At 39.2% G+C, this 21,162-nt stretch overlaps 2 protein-coding genes across 2 annotated transcripts in view; one reads left to right on the top strand and one right to left on the bottom strand.

Annotated features, from left to right (window-relative positions):
- TBC1D14 (TBC1 domain family member 14) overlaps positions 1-16,724 on the top strand; it is a 68,632-nt gene extending 51,908 nt beyond the window's left edge. Inside the window, exons 12-13 of the mRNA XM_026846705.1 lie at positions 9,359-9,617; positions 13,593-16,724. Of these exons, the coding sequence (XP_026702506.1) occupies positions 9,359-9,617; positions 13,593-13,658 (325 nt within the window). The 3' untranslated portion in view covers positions 13,659-16,724. The remainder of the gene's footprint in view (positions 1-9,358; positions 9,618-13,592) is intronic.
- Positions 16,725-18,697: 1,973 nt separating this feature from the next.
- The window catches only part of CCDC96 (coiled-coil domain containing 96), a 3,218-nt gene continuing 753 nt past the window's right edge, over positions 18,698-21,162 (bottom strand). Inside the window, exons 2-3 of the mRNA XM_026846920.1 lie at positions 21,074-21,156; positions 18,698-20,829 (exon numbers count right to left, since the gene is read on the bottom strand). Coding sequence (XP_026702721.1) covers positions 20,284-20,829; positions 21,074-21,156 — 629 coding nt within the window. The 3' untranslated portion in view covers positions 18,698-20,283. The remainder of the gene's footprint in view (positions 20,830-21,073; positions 21,157-21,162) is intronic.

Raw genomic sequence — 21,162 nt, 5'->3', positions numbered from 1 at the left:
TTCTGTTGAGTTTGAAGCTTATTTTAAAATACAGCTGTATAGCAGTGTTTATCCATATTTAGTGTGCGTTTGGATTGATCTTCTGAGAAAATCTGTTAGTTTTTCTACTTTATATACAGGTGCGTACCAAGGGTGTATATTCAGGTAGTACTGCTAGTCTTGCATTTGAAAGTTACTGTTTGTCCTTTTGCACAGAACAGGAAAAGCATACTTAAAACATAGTGTTTCTGTCCATACAACAAAAACCAAGAAGCAAACACCTAGGCTTTTGGCAGGATTAACTGTGGCTCCTGGGCAGTATCTCACTCATATGTTAGGTGGTCCTAGATCCTGTTTAGAGGATCCCAGTACAGGCTGTTTAAAAACTGATCTTGATACAGTCCGATTGAGTTGCTGAAGGGCATGTTTTTAATTACTGCACCTATTCCACTTTGCAGACAGACAATTACAGTCTTTTTATTTGGTGAAACTGCCTTCCCTTTTAGTTCTAGTGTAGTTAGAACCTTTTTCCTTAGAAAGACAGACAAGGATCTTATTTTTGCTCCCACCAAATTTCAGTGTGGTATAAGGCACTTCAAACTGAGTATTTGCATTTGTGTGTGTCAGACTTTGGTTTGGGGCAGCAAAAATGTCTCTTCTCATCAAGCAAGACTTTGTTGGCAGTTTCAGGATGATATGAAATCTCTTTTGTGAAAAATTGGCTTGCCCTTAAATTATTGACAACATCTTCTGCTTTCAGGTGTCTGAATAAATACCTTCAGTAGAAGTTTCAATTCCCAGTAGTAACAGCATTTTTTTTCCCTGAGCTTCATAAGTTATTATTTTGGAAAGCATGTGTACTGTTAATGAAATTCTGCCTAAACCAAGCTCTTGGTACCCTGGTGATTTTTAAGACGTAGTTGTTAGCACTGGGTATCTTGCTGATCATTGGACAAAAATCCATTTAAAGTAATTCAGTCCAATTCAACAGTTTGAAGTTTGAATATATGAGTTTTCATACATTTATAGAATTGCTGGGGCATTGGAAGGGACCTCTGGAGATCATCTAATTTAAACCCACTGCTCAAAGCAGGGTCAGCTAGAGCAGGTTGCTCAGGACCTTGTCTAATTGGGTTTCAAATAGCTTCGAGGGAGGAGAATCCACAACCTCTCTAGGCCATTCTGTTCCATTGTTCAACCACCCTCACAGTGAACAAGTTTTTTATTTTCTAATGTTTGAATGGAATTTCCTGTATTTCAATTTGTGCCCACTGGGTCTTGTCCTTTCACTGAATACAACTGAGAAGAGTCTGGCTCTGTCATTTTATGGCCTCCTATCAAGTATTTTTACACATTTAGGTCTGAGCCATTTCTTCCCCCAGCTACACAGTACTAGCTTTCTCAGCCTCTCCTGTGTATCAGATACTCCTTTAATTATAATCATGGCAAGCTGGATTTGCTGCAGTTAATCTGTGTCTGTCTTGTACTGGGAAGTCCAGAGCTGGCTCACCATTGCTGAGTAAAGAGCAGGAATTACCTGCTTTGGCCTGCTGGCAGTGCTGTTCCTAATGCAGCCCAGGAGTTTGTGGGCGTTTTTTGCTGCAAAGGCATGTTGCTGGCTTGCATTCAACTTGTTGTCCACCAGGACCTCCATGTCCTTTTCTGCAAAGCTGCTTTGCAGCCCATTGGCCTTCCACATGTATTGGTACCTGGGCTTATTTACTCCTCAGGTGCAGGAATTGGCATTTCCCTATGTCGAACTTCATGAAGCTCACGTCAGCTCATTTCTCCAGTATCTCAAGGTCCCTATGGAGTGGTGTATCAATCAGTCCTCCTGGTTTTGTATCACCTGCAAACTTGCTGAGGGTACAGTCAAACCCATCATCTAGGTTCTTAATGAAGATGTTTAAAAGTATTGGATGAGTATCAAACTCTGGAGTACTCTACCAGTGGATTGACCTGGAGCTGGACTTCATGCCACTAGTGACAACCTTCTGAGTTTGGCAGTCCAGTCAGTTTTCAGTCCTGTTCACTGTCTGTTTATCTAGTCCATACTTCAGTTAATCAACAAGGGTTTTATGGCATACAGAATTGAAAACCTTGCTAATATCAAGACAAACAATATCCATTGCTCTCCCCTCATGTCGTTGTAGAAGGCTTTCATGCTGGTCAGGCATGATTTTACTTCCATAAATCCATACTGACTTCTCCCAATTACATTGTTGCCCATCATATGTTTTGAAATTATCTCCAGGAGTTTTTCTTCCATTACTTTGCCAGGGACAGAGGTGAGACTGACCAGCTTGTACTTCTCTGTATCCTCCTTCTTGAAGATAGAAGTAACATTGTTTTCTTCTAGTCCTTGGGAACCTCCTCTGACCCACTGGGACCTTTCAAGATAATTGAGGGGGGCCTTAATGACACTAGGCACTTCTTCCTCTGCACTCACGTGTGTACCTCACCAGGTCACATGCACTTGTATATGCCAAATTTGTTTAAATGTTCTCTAATATGTACCTACTTGCACTGGGCTTTCCCACTGGTCTGGAGGATCTGGGATTCCTGAAGGTTAGTCTGAGATGCAGACAGCAGCCTTCTGCATGTCCTTTGTCACCAAGGTCCTTGTCCTGTTCAGCAACAAGCTTGTGTTTTCCTGAGTCTTGTTTTGTTTTTTTTTTTCCCCCACTAATGTCCCTGTGTAAAGCCCTTCTCATTGTCCTTAACATCCGTTGCCATATTCAACTCCAGACAGTCTTTGGCTTTTCTAGCACCTTCCCTGTATAGTCAGATAATGTTTCTCTTTCTCCAGGGTCATGTGCACCTCCTTCAGCATCTTATATGCTTTCTTTTTGTATTTGAGTTGTCAGGAGGTTCTTATTCATCTATACAGGCCTCCTGCTGCCTTTGTTCCTTGATTTTCATATGCCTCTTGCACAGAGGATAGTGTAACATGGGCTTTGTTTGACTTGGCTTTTACACTGGGATTAAATTTTAATGCAGTATGAGTAGGAGAATGAGGGCTGTGTAGTGGATAGGCTCATTTCTCCCAACATTTGATGGAAGAAATATGGAAGGATTTTTATGACTGAAGGGTGAGAATATTAAACTGAACTAGATCTATGCACAGAGCAGGAAGATGCTAGAAAAAATACTGAAATAGGATAGAAGGGAAGGAAGAAGTTAGAGACTGGTATGTTCAATGATAAGAGGAAAGATATTGAACTTACATTACCTCAGTGTTGTGAAAAGCCTGTGTGTGGAGGAAGCAATTGAATAAAAGCGATATTGGAATGGAAAGACTGTAAATGTGCTGGAGAATAACTGGATAGACAACATTAAAATCACCAGGTTATCATCTTTAATGGATTACTAGTTTAATATGATGCTGTTGTAAATAAGGGCATTTTTTGATGTAGGAGAGACTAAAAACGAGTATCTTCATGGGGCAGGCATGTTATTATCACTTTGTTTTCTAACTTTGAAGTTTACATTGTAAAGAAATCCTGAGGAACAACACCAGAAGTGGGAGATTTAGAAAAAGACTTGATGGAACATTGAAGGTTTTCTTTCCTCTCATCAATTTTGCTTTGATAGACTAGTCTTTATTGTATTTTCTTGAGTAAACATTTATGTGATCAGTTGTTCTCTCTAGGCACATTTATAGGCTAAAAAAAAGAAAAAAATGCCTGACTTATGAGCAAAGAACTGAAGTGTTGAAGTCTGAGTATGTGGGGCCTCCCTTTTGTTCCTTCTGTGGGCATTAAGAGCACTTGAAAGAAACTTCTGTCAGGAGTGCTTGTGGATGGTGCTTCTCCAGGTCTTTGCACGAATGGATTGGCAACCCTTAACATATCTTGCTGACTACCTGCATCCGTATTAAGGCTGTTTATTTGAATCCCAAGGACAGTTTACTGCGTTCCTCCTTATCCCTAGGGAGTCACAACACTGATCTTGCACAGGAATGTAGGCTAGTTGAGGTAGTCCTGCCCAATCCTATATTAAACTTTTTCACACTTGTCTTGAGCTAGACAGCTTGTCCCACTCTGTCTTTAATTTTGTTAGACAGTGGAGTTGGTATTTAACTGTGTAGGATTTAGGTATAATATTTAAAAGTATATGTGTGTCTGTGCATGCGTATATAAGTATATGTATACATATATGTATATACATACATATATATGCACATACATATATATATACTTTCTACTTTAAAATACTTTGAAGCAGAAGCAGATTTAATTTTTTTAAATGGCTACTGGAAACTTAGTGAATTGGACTTTATTTGTGCTGTCCTTCTGTTGCTTTCAAGAATAAGATAGAAAAGATGTAAGGAAAAATCTGGTGGGTCTGTGTTCTCACAAGTGAGTAACTATTAAAGATAAGGACTTTGGAAAATGTTGTTTATAAGGCTGCCTGTGGCTCATGGCTGACAGTGAATTTGCTGTAGTACAGATACCACTCCATTAAAACCAGAACTGTTTACGGAACGATAAGAATGTGGTTTCAGTGCATTTAAAGTCAGGAAAGAATATGGTACAGTGTCACTCTGGACAGATCTTTTGGTTGTAGGTAAAAATCTCTATGGAACAGCCTTGATCCACCAACATTACTTTAATTTAAATGTGCCTTTGTTCTGAGCTCCAGAGGGATGCCTGCTGCTGTTCGGGTGGCTGGCATGGTTACTGTGCAGGCATGTGTGCAGTAAATCTCAGTCCCTGCCAGCTCTGGGAGGGCTCCAGTAGCCAGTGCTACACAGACCAGTTGCTGGGAAACCCTCCTGCTCCTACCACAATTACAGTGGAATCAACTAGTCTCCTTTGTGCTGCTTCCTGTAACCAGTGCCACAGGGAATGGCAGTAAAATTGGTATGCTTAAATCATTTGTTGAAGGAGTGAATACATTCCAAGAAAAAGAAATGCTGTGCATATAGATGGGCCCAACTATGCAGGTGATGCAGTGCTGCTTTGGATTTTCTTGGGGCTCATAGAGGATTTAGGGAGGGGAGCTCTCCTGCCAGTTCAGTTCCACCACTGCCTTCTGTGATGGGCAAATGCCAAGGACTTCTGAATTTCATTAAAAGCTACAGTGGCATGATTATCAGTGGATACCTGCCAGAAGGCAGGCATCTCTTTTAAAAAGGACCCATGTGCTTCAAGCCCCAAATTCAACTGATAAATTTCATGGTAAGAATTCAAAAGCTATTTTTTTTTTTTTTTTTTTTTTTTTTTTTTTTTAAGAATATAAAGGGAATCAAGTGTGAGAGTGGTGTAAAGAGCAACGTGCAGTCAGGTTCACAGAGAATAGAGGGGGAGTAGTATATCTGAATAGCCCAGTTTGGGCCTCTCAGCTCTGTCAGCTGATGTACCGCAGGCTCTTGTGAGCAGAGCAGAATGCGGATTTGCAGAGGACACATGCTGTCTATTTATGGCCTGCTGCTGCTATACAAACACCTCTTTATCCCCACTCAGAAAACTGATTTTGGCAATAATTACAGCTAAGGGCTTTGTTTGTACTGATGGATTGATCAATGGTTCTTTAGTATTGCTGTGTCTGTGAGCACTAACTTTCTATTGATACCATTTGCTTGTAATAAAGGTCTAATCCACTTTGTGTAGATGTTTGTAGTGGGCACCTCTGGTGAGGTTATTTCTAAGCTTCTGATCTGTTACATTAAGAAAAACAAAGTCCATGTCATGCCAGTAACTCTTCACCCCCCAAAAAACATGAAGCTGGAGATGATCCTTTAAATTGCATGCCTCCTTTTAAAAGAAAAACGGGACTGTAATTCTGTCCAGAGGTTTCTGGTGACATCCAGATTTTTGGAGTTGTTACCAGACTCCAAAACATCACGGTCTTCAGCCCAGTTTACAGTGTGAGCATCCATATGTTGCTGCAGGTTAGGGTAAAATCAAGTGAAATGTTGCACTGCTGTGTAGCAGTCCTAGGTGAGAGAGCAGGGTTTTTTGGGTGCTTCTGACTGATTGAAATTGCTCAGAAACTGACACAGTATTTGTATTATATTGATACATTTTACAATGCAGTCAGATTCCCCGAGTGCTAAGAAGTTGCTCTGTTGCAGTCAGTGTGTTTACTTCATAATATTTGAGTGTTTCTTTTTCTAATAAGGAACAAAGTATGCTTCCAATTTTTTTTTTTAACTGTAATGATTTTTAAATTGTACTAAATAAACGGTTACCAGCAAGCTTAGTGCAGTAACTCTAAAGGTGCTAATGAGAACAGAGATGCCACTATACAATACATTAATGCATGAACACTTAGAAAGATGCAATCTTTGCCTCAAAGCAGATGTAGTTGAAATTGATACAGAATGTAGCAACTAAAAATTTGTACCAGGATGGAGAAGGGAGGATCCAAGAATAAATTAAAAAGCTGGATTAGGTCATCAGTTTCCACAGCTGAACTCAGAAGTTGCAGAAATATTTTTGTGCTGTTACAGACATGGGAAAAGAATGTGTAGTGCAAGAATACAGAAGATCTGATTTGCATCAGCACTGTTGTGCGTGAGTTGTCTTTCCAGAATCTGGCATACCTGTCTTCAGTGCTGTTGCTAATGATAGCCTATGAAGACTTATTTTCACTAAAAAAGAAAGAAAAGAGAAAAAAGGGGGGAAGAAGGAACAAAGGATGGAAAGCACAGAGCCTGTGATTATCATGGTAACAGTGCTTTCTTGATAACATTATGGTCATATGCTTTCCCTGTGAGTAGCAAACCAGCCAGGATTTCATGCATCTACCTTTACAGTACACTTTCATTGTAAGCAGGGCTGGGAGGAGCAGGACCATCTGGCACTTCAGGTTTTTTCCCTCTTCCAAACAGATAGCAGCCAGTAGCCTGCGTTTACATCACTCTGACACTGGACATCTCTGTGGTAGTTAGCTGTGTTGTCTGCACCTGGAACTTCTAGTGTGTTGGGAGAGAGCTGCAGACAGAAAATCATCCTGCAGTACAGTGAGAGCAGATCATGTGCAAGTAGTGTGATATGCTGCTGCTGTAACTGTTCTGGTCTAGCAGCTGCTTTATTACTATAATAAATTTCAGCTGGGTTTCAGACCAGTAGCTCAGTTGTCTAAAAAAGAAAAAGAAAAGGTCTTTCTGGAGGAAATGTTTGAAGGGAGCAAATGCTGTATCCTTCTTAGCAGTAATGATTCCTACTGTTGTTTCATTGCTTATTCTAGGGGGCCCAGTCTCTATTCTTAGGACTCAGCATTAAATTCCATGATAGTATTAATAAAAATTAATTGCCTTGTGGATTTCCTGCTAATTGCCCTTCCTTCCAAATTATGAAGAAATCAGTGTCAAATACCTTATTTGATGTGACAGCTTTTTTGATGCAAGTAAATCTTTTCCTACAAAAAGTAGCATTCTGATCAATAGTTCTATTTTTTCTGACAGTTAATTTTCTGCGTAGTTGCAGATTTCGTACATGTGTTACTCAGGTTAGGCCTGGATCATAACAGAATAATAGCTTTTGTGAATAAAAACAGATCCAAAAAATGGGCATTGTTACCTGTCTAACCAGGCCTAGTTTCTGGCCTGATACTTGGTGACTAGGAAAGGACTCAGTTGAATTGCTTCCTATTACACTATTCTTTTTAAATGGAAAAGCTGTTGCTGTTTCCTGTGTGTGTATGTACAGACAAAAAGTCTTAACTCTGCTGTGTAGGTATTCTGTAGCAAGACATTTCTATGTGACTGTAAAAAAATGTTTGAAGTATACACAAAGCTGCAACCCAAAGAAGGGGCTTGTGCTATTCTTATACATTCACGTATGTATGCAAAATACATATATGAACAATAGTGGGTTTTTTTCACCCACTCAAATAAAAATTTGCTTATTTTTATACTTCTAATTTAGCTTTTTGGAGAACAGAATTTAAACAATATCCACTTGTTATAAAAACATTGCAATGAGATGTAAAAATAGAAAAAAGTGAAATCCTAAGGATACCAAACCTGCAGTGTGCTTGTCACCTGAATTTGTGCAAATGGTTTAGTTTCATCTTGCTGCTTTCTAAAATGAATATATTTTTTCATTTTCCTAAAGTGCACTGATTGACAGAGAATCTGGATACTTGATGACGCATCATTCAAATAATTGTACATAGTAAAAAGCAGATACTGCAGGAAACCTTTGATTATTAGAATTTGCTGTGAAAATATACTCATTCATATTCTATATATACGTGTGTGTATACATATATATATATATCTCTTTGCCATTATTTTTTTAAATGTAAACCCAAATTTCCTAAATAAAAAATCAGAGGGCATAGTGCAGAGTCTTAAACAGAAGAGAACTACTGTTTGATTCGGCATACTTGAAAATTTTCTTTTAAAAGATGTGGAAAGGTTTTATTTAATTTTGAGGCTTTGCTGACCTCTGCTGGAGCAATAATTATTTGCAGTTTTATAGAGTTCTTTTATGCAGTGCACCTGTGGAGAGCTGTTCTCTCTAAATTCTGAAAGAAAAATACCACTGTAACTCTTTTCCCTTATATACTATAATGTGATTCCAGGAAACTTACATCTCTTCACTTGCTGTTATGACATTGTTAGAGGCAATGAAAACTGCTCTGCCTTGTAGCAAAGTGTTGGATAGAGGAGGGAGTAGGGAGCATCTTTGTGTTCCTGGCTGCAAGGCTGTCAGCATTTTGATGAAGGAAGAAATGTGCTCTTGGCAGTCAATGAAAATACAGTTTTAGCAACTGGGAGGAGGTTCTTGCTTTTGCTGTTACCCTTACTCTTTGGGGATCACATCTTTCCAAGCACGCTGAGCCACCATCTTATCACAGCTATGTACACATTGTCTCTGGACATCTTGCCTGTTTCTCAACTCGTGAGAGTTTAAACTGATCTTTTCTCTAAAACTCAGGCTATTATTACTTTGCCAGTCAATCAAGCCTGGAACACAGAGTTAATTTTATACATCTCCTTCATCTGATTAACAAAATTTCCTTTGCAGTATTTCTTAAGGTTCATCTTTTTGTGTTCTCAAAGCTAAAACTGCATCAGTCTTCAGCATCGAAGCAATGATTAAATGTGCCTTTGATTAGAGCTGTGGCGAGTGCATGTCCATCATAAAACCACATATATTGTTTCTCTGGTGTGATCAAAGAAAATTGAACTTGGAGACCCAGATTGATAACAGGAAGCCTTAATGGTTGTACATTTTTTATATTGTTTCATGTACTGGTATGCTGCAACTATTAGAAGTACTTTTGAAATTTAAAAAAACCCAACTTGGTTATAAATAATTGAGAAGCCTCAAATTTACTGATGATCAATCTGTCTCCTTCTGTGAGTATCTAAGAAATTTTTCTTATTCAGTAACTCTGAAAATTTTATTCTGTTTTTCAGGATATTCACATTGTACAGCAAATCTTTGCCACTAGACTTGGCATGTCGTGTCTGGGATGTGTTCTGCCGTGATGGAGAAGAGTTCTTATTCCGGACAGCCCTGGGAATATTAAAACTTTTTGAAGATATTTTGACCAAAATGGACTTCATTCATATAGCCCAGTTTTTAACAAAGCTACCAGAGGACTTGCCTTCAGAAGAATTCTTCACATCTATTGCTGCCATTCAGATGCAAAGTAGAAACAAAAAATGGGCTCAGGTAAAGAGAATGTTAATCTTTGATAACAGATGATTGTACTGTACTATGAAAATGGGGTTTGGCAACACCTGGAAGAACGTTTTAGCAGAGCTAGTGTTTGATTTTACAGATAGTAGGACTATTTAGCTCACTCCATGCTTTTAGTGTACATTCAGGTGAGTGGATTCCCTGAGCTTACTCTCCTCTGGAAAGGGAGAGCTCAGTCAACATTCAGCATTGAAATGTTGAGTGGTGTTGAAGAAGTATCACACAGCTTTTACATTTATTAATTATAAAGGCTGCTGGCAGCACTAAAACTCGATATTTAAAAGCAGAAACTCACTCTTGGGGAGGAGATGACAGTTTGTCAGGACACATCATACAGTCATCTTAATATTCTTGAGGATCTATTTTGCTTAATTTTGGGCTGTACAGAAGCAATTGTATCTCTGACTTCTTTATTGGAATTTAGCACTGAAGCCATTATTTCAGAAATTGTGTCTCATCACTGTAATTTCAGCTAAATTCTGTTTTAAAGAAAAAAGATTGAAGTGTGTCATCTGAATGTGGAAATCACTAAGTGGGTGTAACAGCCATTCATGCTGGAGAGTTAGGTCAAATGTACTCCACAGTGTTTGGAGTGGAAACTTTTTTTTCTTCTTCAAAGCAGTCATACAGCCTGCTTCATGGTCATGGTGTAATAGAGCTCTGTCCATTTTACCCAAATTCTGTTTTGCAGTGAAACTGAAAGGTAATGTTAAACATAGTGGTTATGGCAATTCAACTGCAAATGGGTGTTTATAGTTCTTCCGTGGAGTAATGGTCTGCCTGTAGATGCTGGGGGCTGCCAGCTTGCTATTTGAGATGAGAAATTCCAACCTTCACAGTAGGAGCCATTTGTAGCCTTCTGAGCCTTCTCTTGCATATAAGGAGGAACACAACCTGTGCTGCCCAGCTAAGAGCAGCACACTGCTGGCACTTCCTCCCTGACATGTCTCTCCTCACAGTTTAGTTTGCATTTCCCTTCTGGTCTTGGTCATAAGTTGCTCGTACACATCCAGCTGTGTTTCTACCCTCAAGAACATTTTTCAGCCAGTAGCATGTCTACCAGTAAACTCCCAGTCTTGTTTCTCATTCAGAGGGCTCATTTTCTTTGAACATGTCATGTGTGGATGATGGTCACATACCAAATGAATTCTCAAGCCTATTGCTGCTTCCCTTGTAGAGAAGGAGATATAGGGGTCCCATTCTGCCATGTATCCCAGGTAACAGGCTTTCTTAGCTAGTGGTTTTCAGTCTGTGACATATGTGAAGATTTAGTGGTGATTATCACAACAGGAGGAGGACTTAAAAGTAACTTAGCCCAAGCAGTCTTCCTCAGTCTCCTCATCATCTTTGTTTTGACTACACTGGAATTTGCCAGATTGTTTTTGCTTGTTGTGGCAAACTGAAGAAAAAATGGTGCTGAACCTTGGTGCAAATACATCTCAAAGAGAGTGAGCATGCTGTGGGGTTAGTGTTGGCTGACATCTTGCCTATCTTAGCTTCTGCACCGGCTGGCTTTCTTCACCAGGTGGTTCCGCTGCTGAGTAAGTTTCCATCAGGAAAGCCTGTTCACTCTCTAGCCTGTCATCCTTTTCCAGGCCAGAAGTGGGTAGGGGCTATGAGTCTGCTCATGTTGTGCACTTACTAGGACTGCTCAGTTGTTGAGGTACCACTGTTGGAACTGACCTAGAAACATTATCAAGACAAAGCGGGTATGGAAATTTGTTTTCTCTTACTAAGATGCTGCCTGTGACGGCTTCTTACCTCTCTTGTCTTTAAGGTTCACCAGGAAGAGTTTGTACTCAGGAACCTGAACTTTGCTTTTCTAGGGCAGACAGGCTTTTGGTAGTGTGTGACTTGGTTGCAGAAGTAGAGTGCCGGGTATAAGTCCCACACAGTATGCCTGAGTAGTCTGTCTTGCTTCCTAGGTAGATAAGTTTCTGACCATGACTGTTACTGTAGAAGTCAGATGCTTTACTGTGTTATCCATGTATTTTCTGTAGGGAAATACCTTTTCAAATTAGCAAAATGGATGTCAAGAGTGATGGATACACCACTTTGAATATAAACTCCTAGGTGGACTGACTGACCAGGAGCGCTAGTCCCCAGAGGATGCAGGATGCTCTTGAGTTGAGGAAAGTGGGCTTTGTGTTTTCATCTCTAGCATCATCTCATTTGGTTGCAGTAACTGTACTGCACAAGCAAGAAGCAGGGCTTGAGGTACTACTTCTTTGTAGGAGTATATTTGACTGTGGAACTCAGAAGTCAATTCAGCTGCACATCTCAGCAGCAGGTGTACTTGGCACTCAGGAAACCACCCATTTACTGAACCTTTAACCTTGCTGTACCATGGTAATTATGGTCCTTTTATCCTGTGGGTCACATTCTGACCTGATGTTGTCTAGAGATGATATAGATAGGACCTCATCTGAAATGTTAACAGGCTGCTTATGAAGCTGAATCCCACAGTCCTGGTTCCCTCATCAGATGGGCTGATGTATGTTTTCCATTCCACTCTATTTTCCCTTGGTCACTGACAATGTGATCAGGAAACTGAAGACTGAAAGGAGTCCTGGTAAATCATGGACACAGCACCTCTAGTTACAAGGACTCTGGTTATTAATAGGAAACCTGCAAGCTCTGGTGTTCTTCTGGAATTACCTACGAAGAATTCCAGGGCCTTGTGCCAATACAGCATTAGCCTGAAATGTGAGTGGGTGTTTGTCATCAGCAGCAGAGGAAAAGTGGTGGTAGAACAGACTAGACTGTTGGCTTAGCATTTCAGTAATCTGTATGCTTCAAATTTTAGCTCCATAAAGTTTTTCAGATAACTATGAGCTCTGTTAGTTGGCTTAAGGTCTATGCTTTTCTGCTTTTCTGGGTCAGTATTTTGGGTCATTCTCATGTTCCTTAAAAAGGGTAACTTTTTACCACCAAGGACATTGTTACTGTGGCAGTTGAAACTCTCATAAGCTGGTTAGATGAGTAGCTGTTGATTTACCCTGAGTCTCTATGAAGAGGGCCTCCCTGAGACCTCTCTCCAGTTCTACAAATCGCTGAACTACCAGCCAGCTGTGGCTCTGTTCAGACCCATGTTGAACTCGTGTTGCAACAGCTATGGGTGCTTTTACATTGAAGTGTAGGTGTGATTGCCCCTGAGTGATTTAGCCCCACCTCCTGTTAATTCTGGTGGTGCTGTGGTTTGTTTGAAGTCAGTCAGAAGGAGAAAAGAAGGTTCCTTACTCGTAACTGCAATTCTTTGAGATGAAGTTTTCCTCAGTACATTCTGTTCGAAGGTGATTCTTGAGGATGCTGCTGGATTTCTTCAGCAGAGACTAACTATAGAGCAGGGAGCATGTTAAGCAGCATGAGAAACTGGCTGTTACTTTACCTTCTACACAAGGGCTAATAAAACAAAATTGTGCATTGGATACTAGGAAATACATATTTTCAATGTGGATGCATATGTGGACTTTTTGCTTCAGAAAAAAACTTAAGCAGATCTGGAGACAGTGATGTGCTCTAGACAAGCACCAATCAGCGCTAAGGTAATTCTGTCCTGAACTCTTAGGTAATGTCATACTGCTCAGGCTGCTCACTTGCTGTGTTTTTAGATATTCCATTTATCTTGAGAAGTATAGCTTCCTCTCAAGCAGCATCCTTTAATAGTGCTAGACTTGTGTAATCTGGGTAAGAATCTCACTTCCAGGCTTCAAAGTGTGTGTTGGGGAGAGATTGAATTTAAATGTTAAATCCATTTGTATCTACCATGCCACAAGGACTTAAGGGAGAGGTCTCCATCAGTGGAGAGCCTCTCTAAATTTGATTACGTTTAACAGTTAAAATAGTATTGCTCAGAGATAATTAAATTGGAACCTCTTCAGACATTGATTTATTGAGTCACTTTTTAAATCTAACACGTTTTTCTCTCTCATTCCTTTAAATGTCTAGATACTGGCTGCTCTGCAGAAAGATAACCGAGAAATGGAAAAAGGAAGTCCTTCACTCAAACGTTAAAATTATGGTTGCCTCCAGTGACTCACGGGAAAAGAGCTAAAGTGGCAAAAGTATTGAGTATTGTTTGACATGTATGAGCCTGCAAATCAAAGTGTTATTTCAGAGTTTTGTTTAGTAGTAGGATAGCCTTAAATGGGAGTGAGGAAAAAAGAGGAGGGGGAAAAAAGGAAGGAAAGAAATCAGGAGATAAAACCCTTATAAATTAAACCTAGGCTTAGCCTTAAACTTTTAGTGGAATGAGCATTTGCTGTGGACAGCGTTACACATTCTGTACTTCTGATGAGGGCAGTGAAACTAAACAATATTAAGGGTTTTTTTTAAGGTGTTATTTTTTGTCGATGTTTTAAAAGACTGGGCATTTGACAATGTCGGTTGCTTTGAAAGCTATTCTCCAGTTTCATTCTTAGGCAGGATATACTTCCCATACCTATTAACAGTAGCTGGATCTGGATTTTAAATAACTGGTGCTGAAATTTATAGTTAAATGATGTAAGGACCATTGCTTTATAAATGTTTCTTGTTTTATAGGCTGTGGGTCCCATTTACCAAAGAAATCATGTAGACATAGAACTACATTCCTTTCTTTAATAAGAAAAAGTTAAGTAGAAAGTAAACTTGGAAGAGAAGTCACACTAGCAGTGCAAAACCAATTATTCTTCAAGATGCCTTGGAAATCTGTGTTTCCAATCTGGATGCATATGGAAGAAGATCCATTAATCAGACTAGATTCCAAACTCACTGGGGGGTTTCTGGTATTTATCTGGCATCATATCCTGGTTGTACTCTATTTCCTGTTTAAAGCCAGGGTCACACACTGTACTAAATATATGTTTCCATGTGTCCCTCTTTCTGGGGCAGTGCCGTTTCGGGGTGTTCTTGCCTACCAGCTACTTATTCCTGTACCATCTCCCCAGTCATGCTGATAAAACTGTGGGCTGAGCAGATAGACTGAGAAATGGTTAAAAGTGATTTTTATGGTTACTTCAAACGCAGCTCTGCTCACTGGCAGAACTGAGGAGGAAGGGTGTAGGGGAGAAGTTACATAAGCCAGCCTTGCTGCTGGAAAGAAAAGGTTATGTGGGATCTCCTGAAGCTGCTGCTGCCACAGGGGGAAAGCATTATGTGGAGCTGAAAAGTGAAAGAAGTTTATTGCGGAATGTGCCAGACAAATACCATCAGGATAAGTACAAGCTATCATTTCCTAGTGTTTTATCCAGCTTCTAATACATGGGAGCAAGTTACAGAGGCTGCCAACTGCAGTTGCATAATTCTGTTATACAGGTTAGATCCCCCCTGCATTCAGATGAATGTTGAACTGTAAATCATGAGTGCCTCTGATTTACAAGAATGTTTATTGCATAGTGTATAATGCAAAATCTATTTTATAAATAATGACGATCATTGAAAAGGGAAGCTAAGTGAAGCAATATTTGTGTTAACTGTAAACAGGCGTTACTAAATCCTCTAGTTGTATGGTCAGCAGTTTCCCAATGCTCTTCAGTCTGTATTATGCTAATTATTTTGGCATTGTCTGAATTAAAAAATGAAAATAATAGTTGCATATTGCTCAACTCAACATATGATGTAAAGGACTGTGGGACATAATCAAACTGCTGTCCTTTAGTACAAACATTGTTTCTGCAAAGGATTAGGTTGACTGTAATATTAAAAGAGCTAGAGTAAGATTCCCTGGTAAGTGAGGACTCATAATCACTTTGGAAGATGTGTAATGCTAATGCAGCTTGCAAGTCTGATACCTCATTGGCCTCTTTTCCTGTCCACTTTGTGTACCTGGTGTAACAGATGTGGTTTTTTGTTGGCCATTTCCATAAGACTTCTGCTAGGTCATCACTTACTGAAAATAGACATCAAGATGTTGATACGAAACACATATTAATTCTCCCAGAATTTTTATAGCTTTGGTCTTTCAATGACTGGTACTTGTATGCTGCATTGCTTTGAAGTGCAATAGAAAGCTGGAAGGTCAGTAAGTGTTTTTTAATACTTTCTCTGTTACTACAACAAATATGCCTTTCCATGAAGAATATGAGGCCTACCATCTGAAACATTTGCACTATGCTTTAAAACGTTTCATTAAACACAGAGACAGCTTTTTGCTCAGTATACATTTTTAGGTGGTACTGTAACTGGCTTTGTGATTTAAGTCTTCATTGTGACTAGATTTATATTTCCTTTTAAACCAAGTCCACAAGTGTGGCTCATTTGTCTGGTTAAAATGCATTCTTTAGCTACTAGGCATCTTTTAATCCATCCACAGCCTGTTCTTCTTTTTCTCTTCTCAGTAATATGTTGAATGTAACAGTGAAAATAGGCATAGTTCTGGGAAAAAGGCCTGCTGCAACACTTGTGCACTGTTTGTTACTTGCAATGTAATTATTTTTTTTTTTGTGATTTGATCTTTCTTTTCTTAGAAGATGTATATATTTTCTAAATGATTTCTTTGTGTATATAAGGTATGTTCTTTAATGAAGAAAAGCAATGCAATAAGGAGCTTTGCACAGTTTGTTCTCCAACAAAATACATTTGAAAAAAAAAAAAATCACCTGCCTAAAGATGCAATTGTTTCAACTTCTCAGTAACTTGACTTGAAAGTAATGCTTGAATTTTGATTAAAACCAGAGATGATTAGTAAGGGCATAGAATTACTTGCCACTGAGCTTTTTCAGTTTCTTGCAGCATACCAAATCCCTTAATTAGCTGTTAAGAAAGATTTCTGTAATAAATTCAGGGATTGCATAAAAAATTTTGACAATTTTATTGTTCAGGTGCTTGAGAGTATCTGTAACAAGATGCATGAGATTTTCTTTCATTGAGGAAGTGTCCCCGTCAAGCAAACTTTTTCTTCATGGGTTCAAGGAAAAATAAAAATGCTGCAATACATCAGAAGTCTGCAACTACCACTCTACATGCAGCAGATTAGAGAAAGAAGAAAACTTCACCAGGTTTGGAATTCTTTATGACCTGCACTTTATTATAAAGCCGTTTTGCAACTTCAATCAGCAATCAATCATTAATGTTATTTTATTTAGTAAAGAATTTCATTTGGGGAAAAAAAAAGGTACCTTGTAACAGCTTATTTTTGAATGTTTCAAAACTAGAATGACATATAAACTGTTGATACATCCCCTGTACATCATGTTTAAAGCGGTTTTATGTAGTTATCAGGTTTGTTTTGTTTAGATATATGTATCAAACTGGAACTTTTTTCAACTGTAAATATATTGTTTTGTTAAATAAAGTCATGTAAAGTTACCTTAATCACCTATTTTCATTGTAATTCCGAAATTAAAAATTCAAGTACCCGTCTGTTTCTTCACAGGCTTCTTTAGCAATTTTTGTCTGTCCAAAATCAGGACTTTTGGACATTTAAGTATTGCAGGGGAAGGACTTTTTGGTGATGCTTTCCAAGTTCTTGTGTTAAAATACCTGTTATATTACATGTGATATTTGAAAGATTTGATACTTACGGTGCCCATAGTTTAATCCATTTCATATGCCTTTCTCTGGAGGAGGTCTGAGATCTGATAAATTTATACAAAAAATAGATGTAAATATATTTTTGTGAGATGTGCAGAACTCAGAAATGCCTGAATCCTTTCGGTGTTTTAAAAGAAGAAATCCTGGTCTATTGCAAGTTTCATAATCACATGGCATTTTTGTGCTCAATTTACAGCATTACTGTTTTAATTTTTACCTTGTCCGACCTTCAGATTAAAGTGGAAATGCTTCCTGTTGCTTACTTAACTGAAAAGAGGTTAAAGCAGCAAATAAAATATAAATAAACGTGGGGAGGAGAAGACAGTATCTGTGCAACAGGACTGTGTGGGGAATGTAGTCAAAGACTAGGCTGCCACGATTCTAGTTTCTCTCTTCCTTGCACTTAGTTTCTATAGGCCTATACCATTTTGATACTAATAGAGCTTTATGTTGTCTATATTACAGGAGTTGCACAAAATTGTTCAAAATTAGATTTACTTTTCCTCACTTGTTTCTCAGTACTAATTTCAGTCGTTTGAAGAGATGTGAAATACTTTCCTGCATGCCAGCACATAAAATTAGGAAGCAAAAAGACATTTTTCTGTGCTGCTTCCTGATGGAATGTTTTCCTGTATTTATAGAAGGAAAATGGAGGAAAGTTTGATCTCCAATCTCAGGGTGCTTTGGAAGGCTGAGGTAGCAGCAGGTTGTCTCAACAACTTGGTGCTGAAAAAAAAAGTCCTAGAGACAGTTTGTGAAGTTTAAGCCAATGTCTTAGTATTTGTTTAGTAGAAATATTCAGTTCAGGGAATATGCCATCAACCTCATTGGCACCCGAAATTCTTGCATTCTCCAGATGTCAAACATGCAGCAGTGAAAAGCATCTAAGATTTACTTTCTCGGCTTCTCCCTTTATCTGTCTATATTTGTTGCTTAACATGTTTAAGAAGTTGAAGGACAGTTTATATCTCTTAAGCCAAAAGCAGCAAGAAGCATAACAATTCCTGACAGGAAAATTCTTAAGAAGTCAAAACAGGTAAAAGTAACTTTTCTTAGGGAGATGACTGCTCACCATCCTTAATTCTTACTTATTTATGAAAACAGTTTTGTGGAACATCAGGCAGCTACTTGACCTGTGCAATAGCCACTCTTTCAGCAGAAGAGCTCACTTTCAGTAACAAAGCTTAAGATGAACGGTACCGATTTTGGTGTCTTTTTTTAAAGTAAGTGGTTGACAGTTGTCTCCTTTTACTATCCAGCAGCAACAGAGGTAGATCTGCTGGTATTTTGTGAAAAGTTTCTGAATACTAGTTGTGTAATGTCTCTTCATGAACAGAGTGAGCTGCTGAGATAGAGTACTCCAGTCGTTAGCAGAACAAGAGCCTGCACTGGTCCCCCGTGTATATGCAGTCGTCCTGCAGAACTTCGAGGACGTTAGAAGACTATCATCAAATTGCTACTGCATGATTGCAGTGAGAAATTATTGATCTCTCTTTTCACTGTGATGTAAGAACAAGATTTGAACCTTCAATAGTGTAATAACCACTTTAATTATGTTTTGTCTTTTAAATATCCTGGCAGTTCAGAAAACGTAGTTCAGAGATGATTTAAGAGAGGAAGGTGTAAGCCATTGCTGGAAACATCTTAATGTAAGTTCATCTACTTTTTATCCCCATATAAGTGCATTCAGTGACTTGTGTGCTTTGCTTCTTAATTGTGTTTTTTGCATCTTAAGTTGCTTATGCGACTTAATTTAGAAATAGAACCAGCAGCTCAAACACAGCTTATCAATACTGGTCCTATGGGGTCTAATTCCAACCTGCAGTGGAAAACCAAAAGACCCCATTCTTACTCTTTCCCACTGGGATGTGCTGCTTTTCCTGCAAAATTCACAACCGTTGAACACTTCAATCTGGGCCTTTAATACCCAACTCTGACTGCCAGAAATGGGACTAAAGTTTGCTGGTCTAGGCAAAGTAGTGGTATCATGCATAGAAATTAACAATAAGGTGGGACTGATTCAGTAATCGGGCACATCAGCCAGTGATGGCCTATAAGGAGCAGAGAAAGTTGCAGTTTCTTCAGTAATGAGAACTCAGTATGTCAGAGCTCCACCATTTTACTGGCCTAAGATGTTTCTATGTTCTTTACATCCATCCCATGCCATAAATCAAAAGTAATGCCGCAGCAGCAAGAGCTGTGGGATATAGATCAGTCTCATAGCCGCTATTTGCCATGGGAGAACTGGAGTTTAAAGAACATACTCTTTTGAAAGGGTAAGCTGCTTCCTGTTACTAAAGCTCTGTGAGCTGCAGAGTCATAAATGTAAATGTTTTTTGCTGCCTCCCCTTCAATTTTTTTTTTTTTTCTGGAATTCTGATGCTCTATAGTTGAGCAGTGCAGAGGAGACTGGAACAGTGATGGGCTTATGCTATTGTCTACCTCTTCACAGACATGAATAAGGACAAGGTTGAGTACCCTCTAAAACTAAAAGCTGAAAGACCAAAAAAATTCAAAACTCTTAGTTTTGAGTGGTAAGATTCATGTATATATTTATACTATGAAAATAGTTCTTGAAGTAATAAACATTTCTTGTGTACCACCAGGGCAAAATTGGCAGCTACAGAATTGGTGAATGATTTGGTGCTTCTATATTATATTGACTGTATGCAGGTCATGTCCAGTATTAAGAATAAGCTGCTCTCCGGTTCTCAGCCCTATGTGTGAAGATCACCCCTTGCAATGGGGCAGTATTTATTGTACGATATTTATTGTACAGATGAAGTCGATACAAAGTTAAAAAATCCATACAGATGGTTGCAGAATCAGGATGTGAGTTACGGGATGGGGAGTGCTCTGCTTATACAACACTGCCATGGCCTTAAAGGACTGAATGCTAAGATCGTTTTCTGAAAGTGTAGACTTTTGACTGAGGGTTTTTTTGTTTAAGACAGGCACATGTATGTGGTTTCATTCAAAATGAGTAACTACTGTAATCTCTTTGTTGAATAAACAATACTGAGAGGTCACTTAGAAGTATGCTTTCAGGAGTATGTGTAACATATTAAAGACTTATCAGAAAGCATGTTAAGAATTAGAATTATGGAAAACTCTTTTGTTTATTTCTTTACGATGCTTTTCTTGGAATTGGCTTCCTTGATTTTTTCTGAATTCCCCTACAAGAAAGGATCAGCCTAGCATAGTGATGTTCCAGTGTTTCCAGTTGCTGGCTTAGCAGCTCTGCAGTATCTACCTTCTCCTCGAAGTCCCGAAGCAGTATCTCATTTCCAATCAACCCACATTCCTGCTGCAATTTCAAATTGTTTCTCCGCAGCCTGTCTCTGGCCTGTTTTGTTTTGGTCAGATTGTCTCCCTCCTGTGACAAGACAGTCTCGATGTCCATCAGTTCAGCCTTTCGGCCTTGATTTTCAGCTTCCACAAACTGTAGTTTTTCCCTGAACTGGCTGAAAATATGTACTGTGTTTGATACGTTCTTTTTGAGCTTCTGGATTTCATCACCGAGATCATCAATCTTTTTGTTGTGTTTCTGATTCTCTTTCCTCATGTGCTCAAAGTCCACAAAAAGTTGACTGTCTACCAGTTCTCCCTGAGCTTTCAAGATGGTTTCAAGGTTTGGGATTTCATGCTTCAGCTTGATATGTTCCACACGGACCTAGAGGAGTAGAAACAAAAGAATTACTCCTTTAATCCCTGCCTTGCCAGGGAAGAAGTGCTTCCGTCTAAAGTAAATCATGACAATAAGCAACCCTCAAGGGGATAAAGCATCGCACAGCTTCTGTTCTTCAATGGCGAGCGGTGTATGTTAGGGGAACAGCGCCAAGTGCTGGCTTTTTCAGAAATCTTTTCGACAGGAGAAGAGAGAGGGAGGAGCGGGACGACCGGGGCCGGAGCCTCACCTCTCGCACCCGCTGCTCTTTGTCCCGCTCCCTGGCCTGGATGCGGGCGGCCGCTTCTGCCGCGCCGCCGTCCCGCCGCCGCCCTGGGC

The sequence above is a fragment of the Athene cunicularia genome, assembly GCF_003259725.1.
Source record: "Athene cunicularia isolate RWA chromosome 4 unlocalized genomic scaffold, athCun1 chr4_part1, whole genome shotgun sequence".
NCBI lineage: Eukaryota > Metazoa > Chordata > Aves > Strigiformes > Strigidae > Athene > Athene cunicularia.
This window is presented reverse-complemented; position numbering and strand designations above follow the sequence as displayed.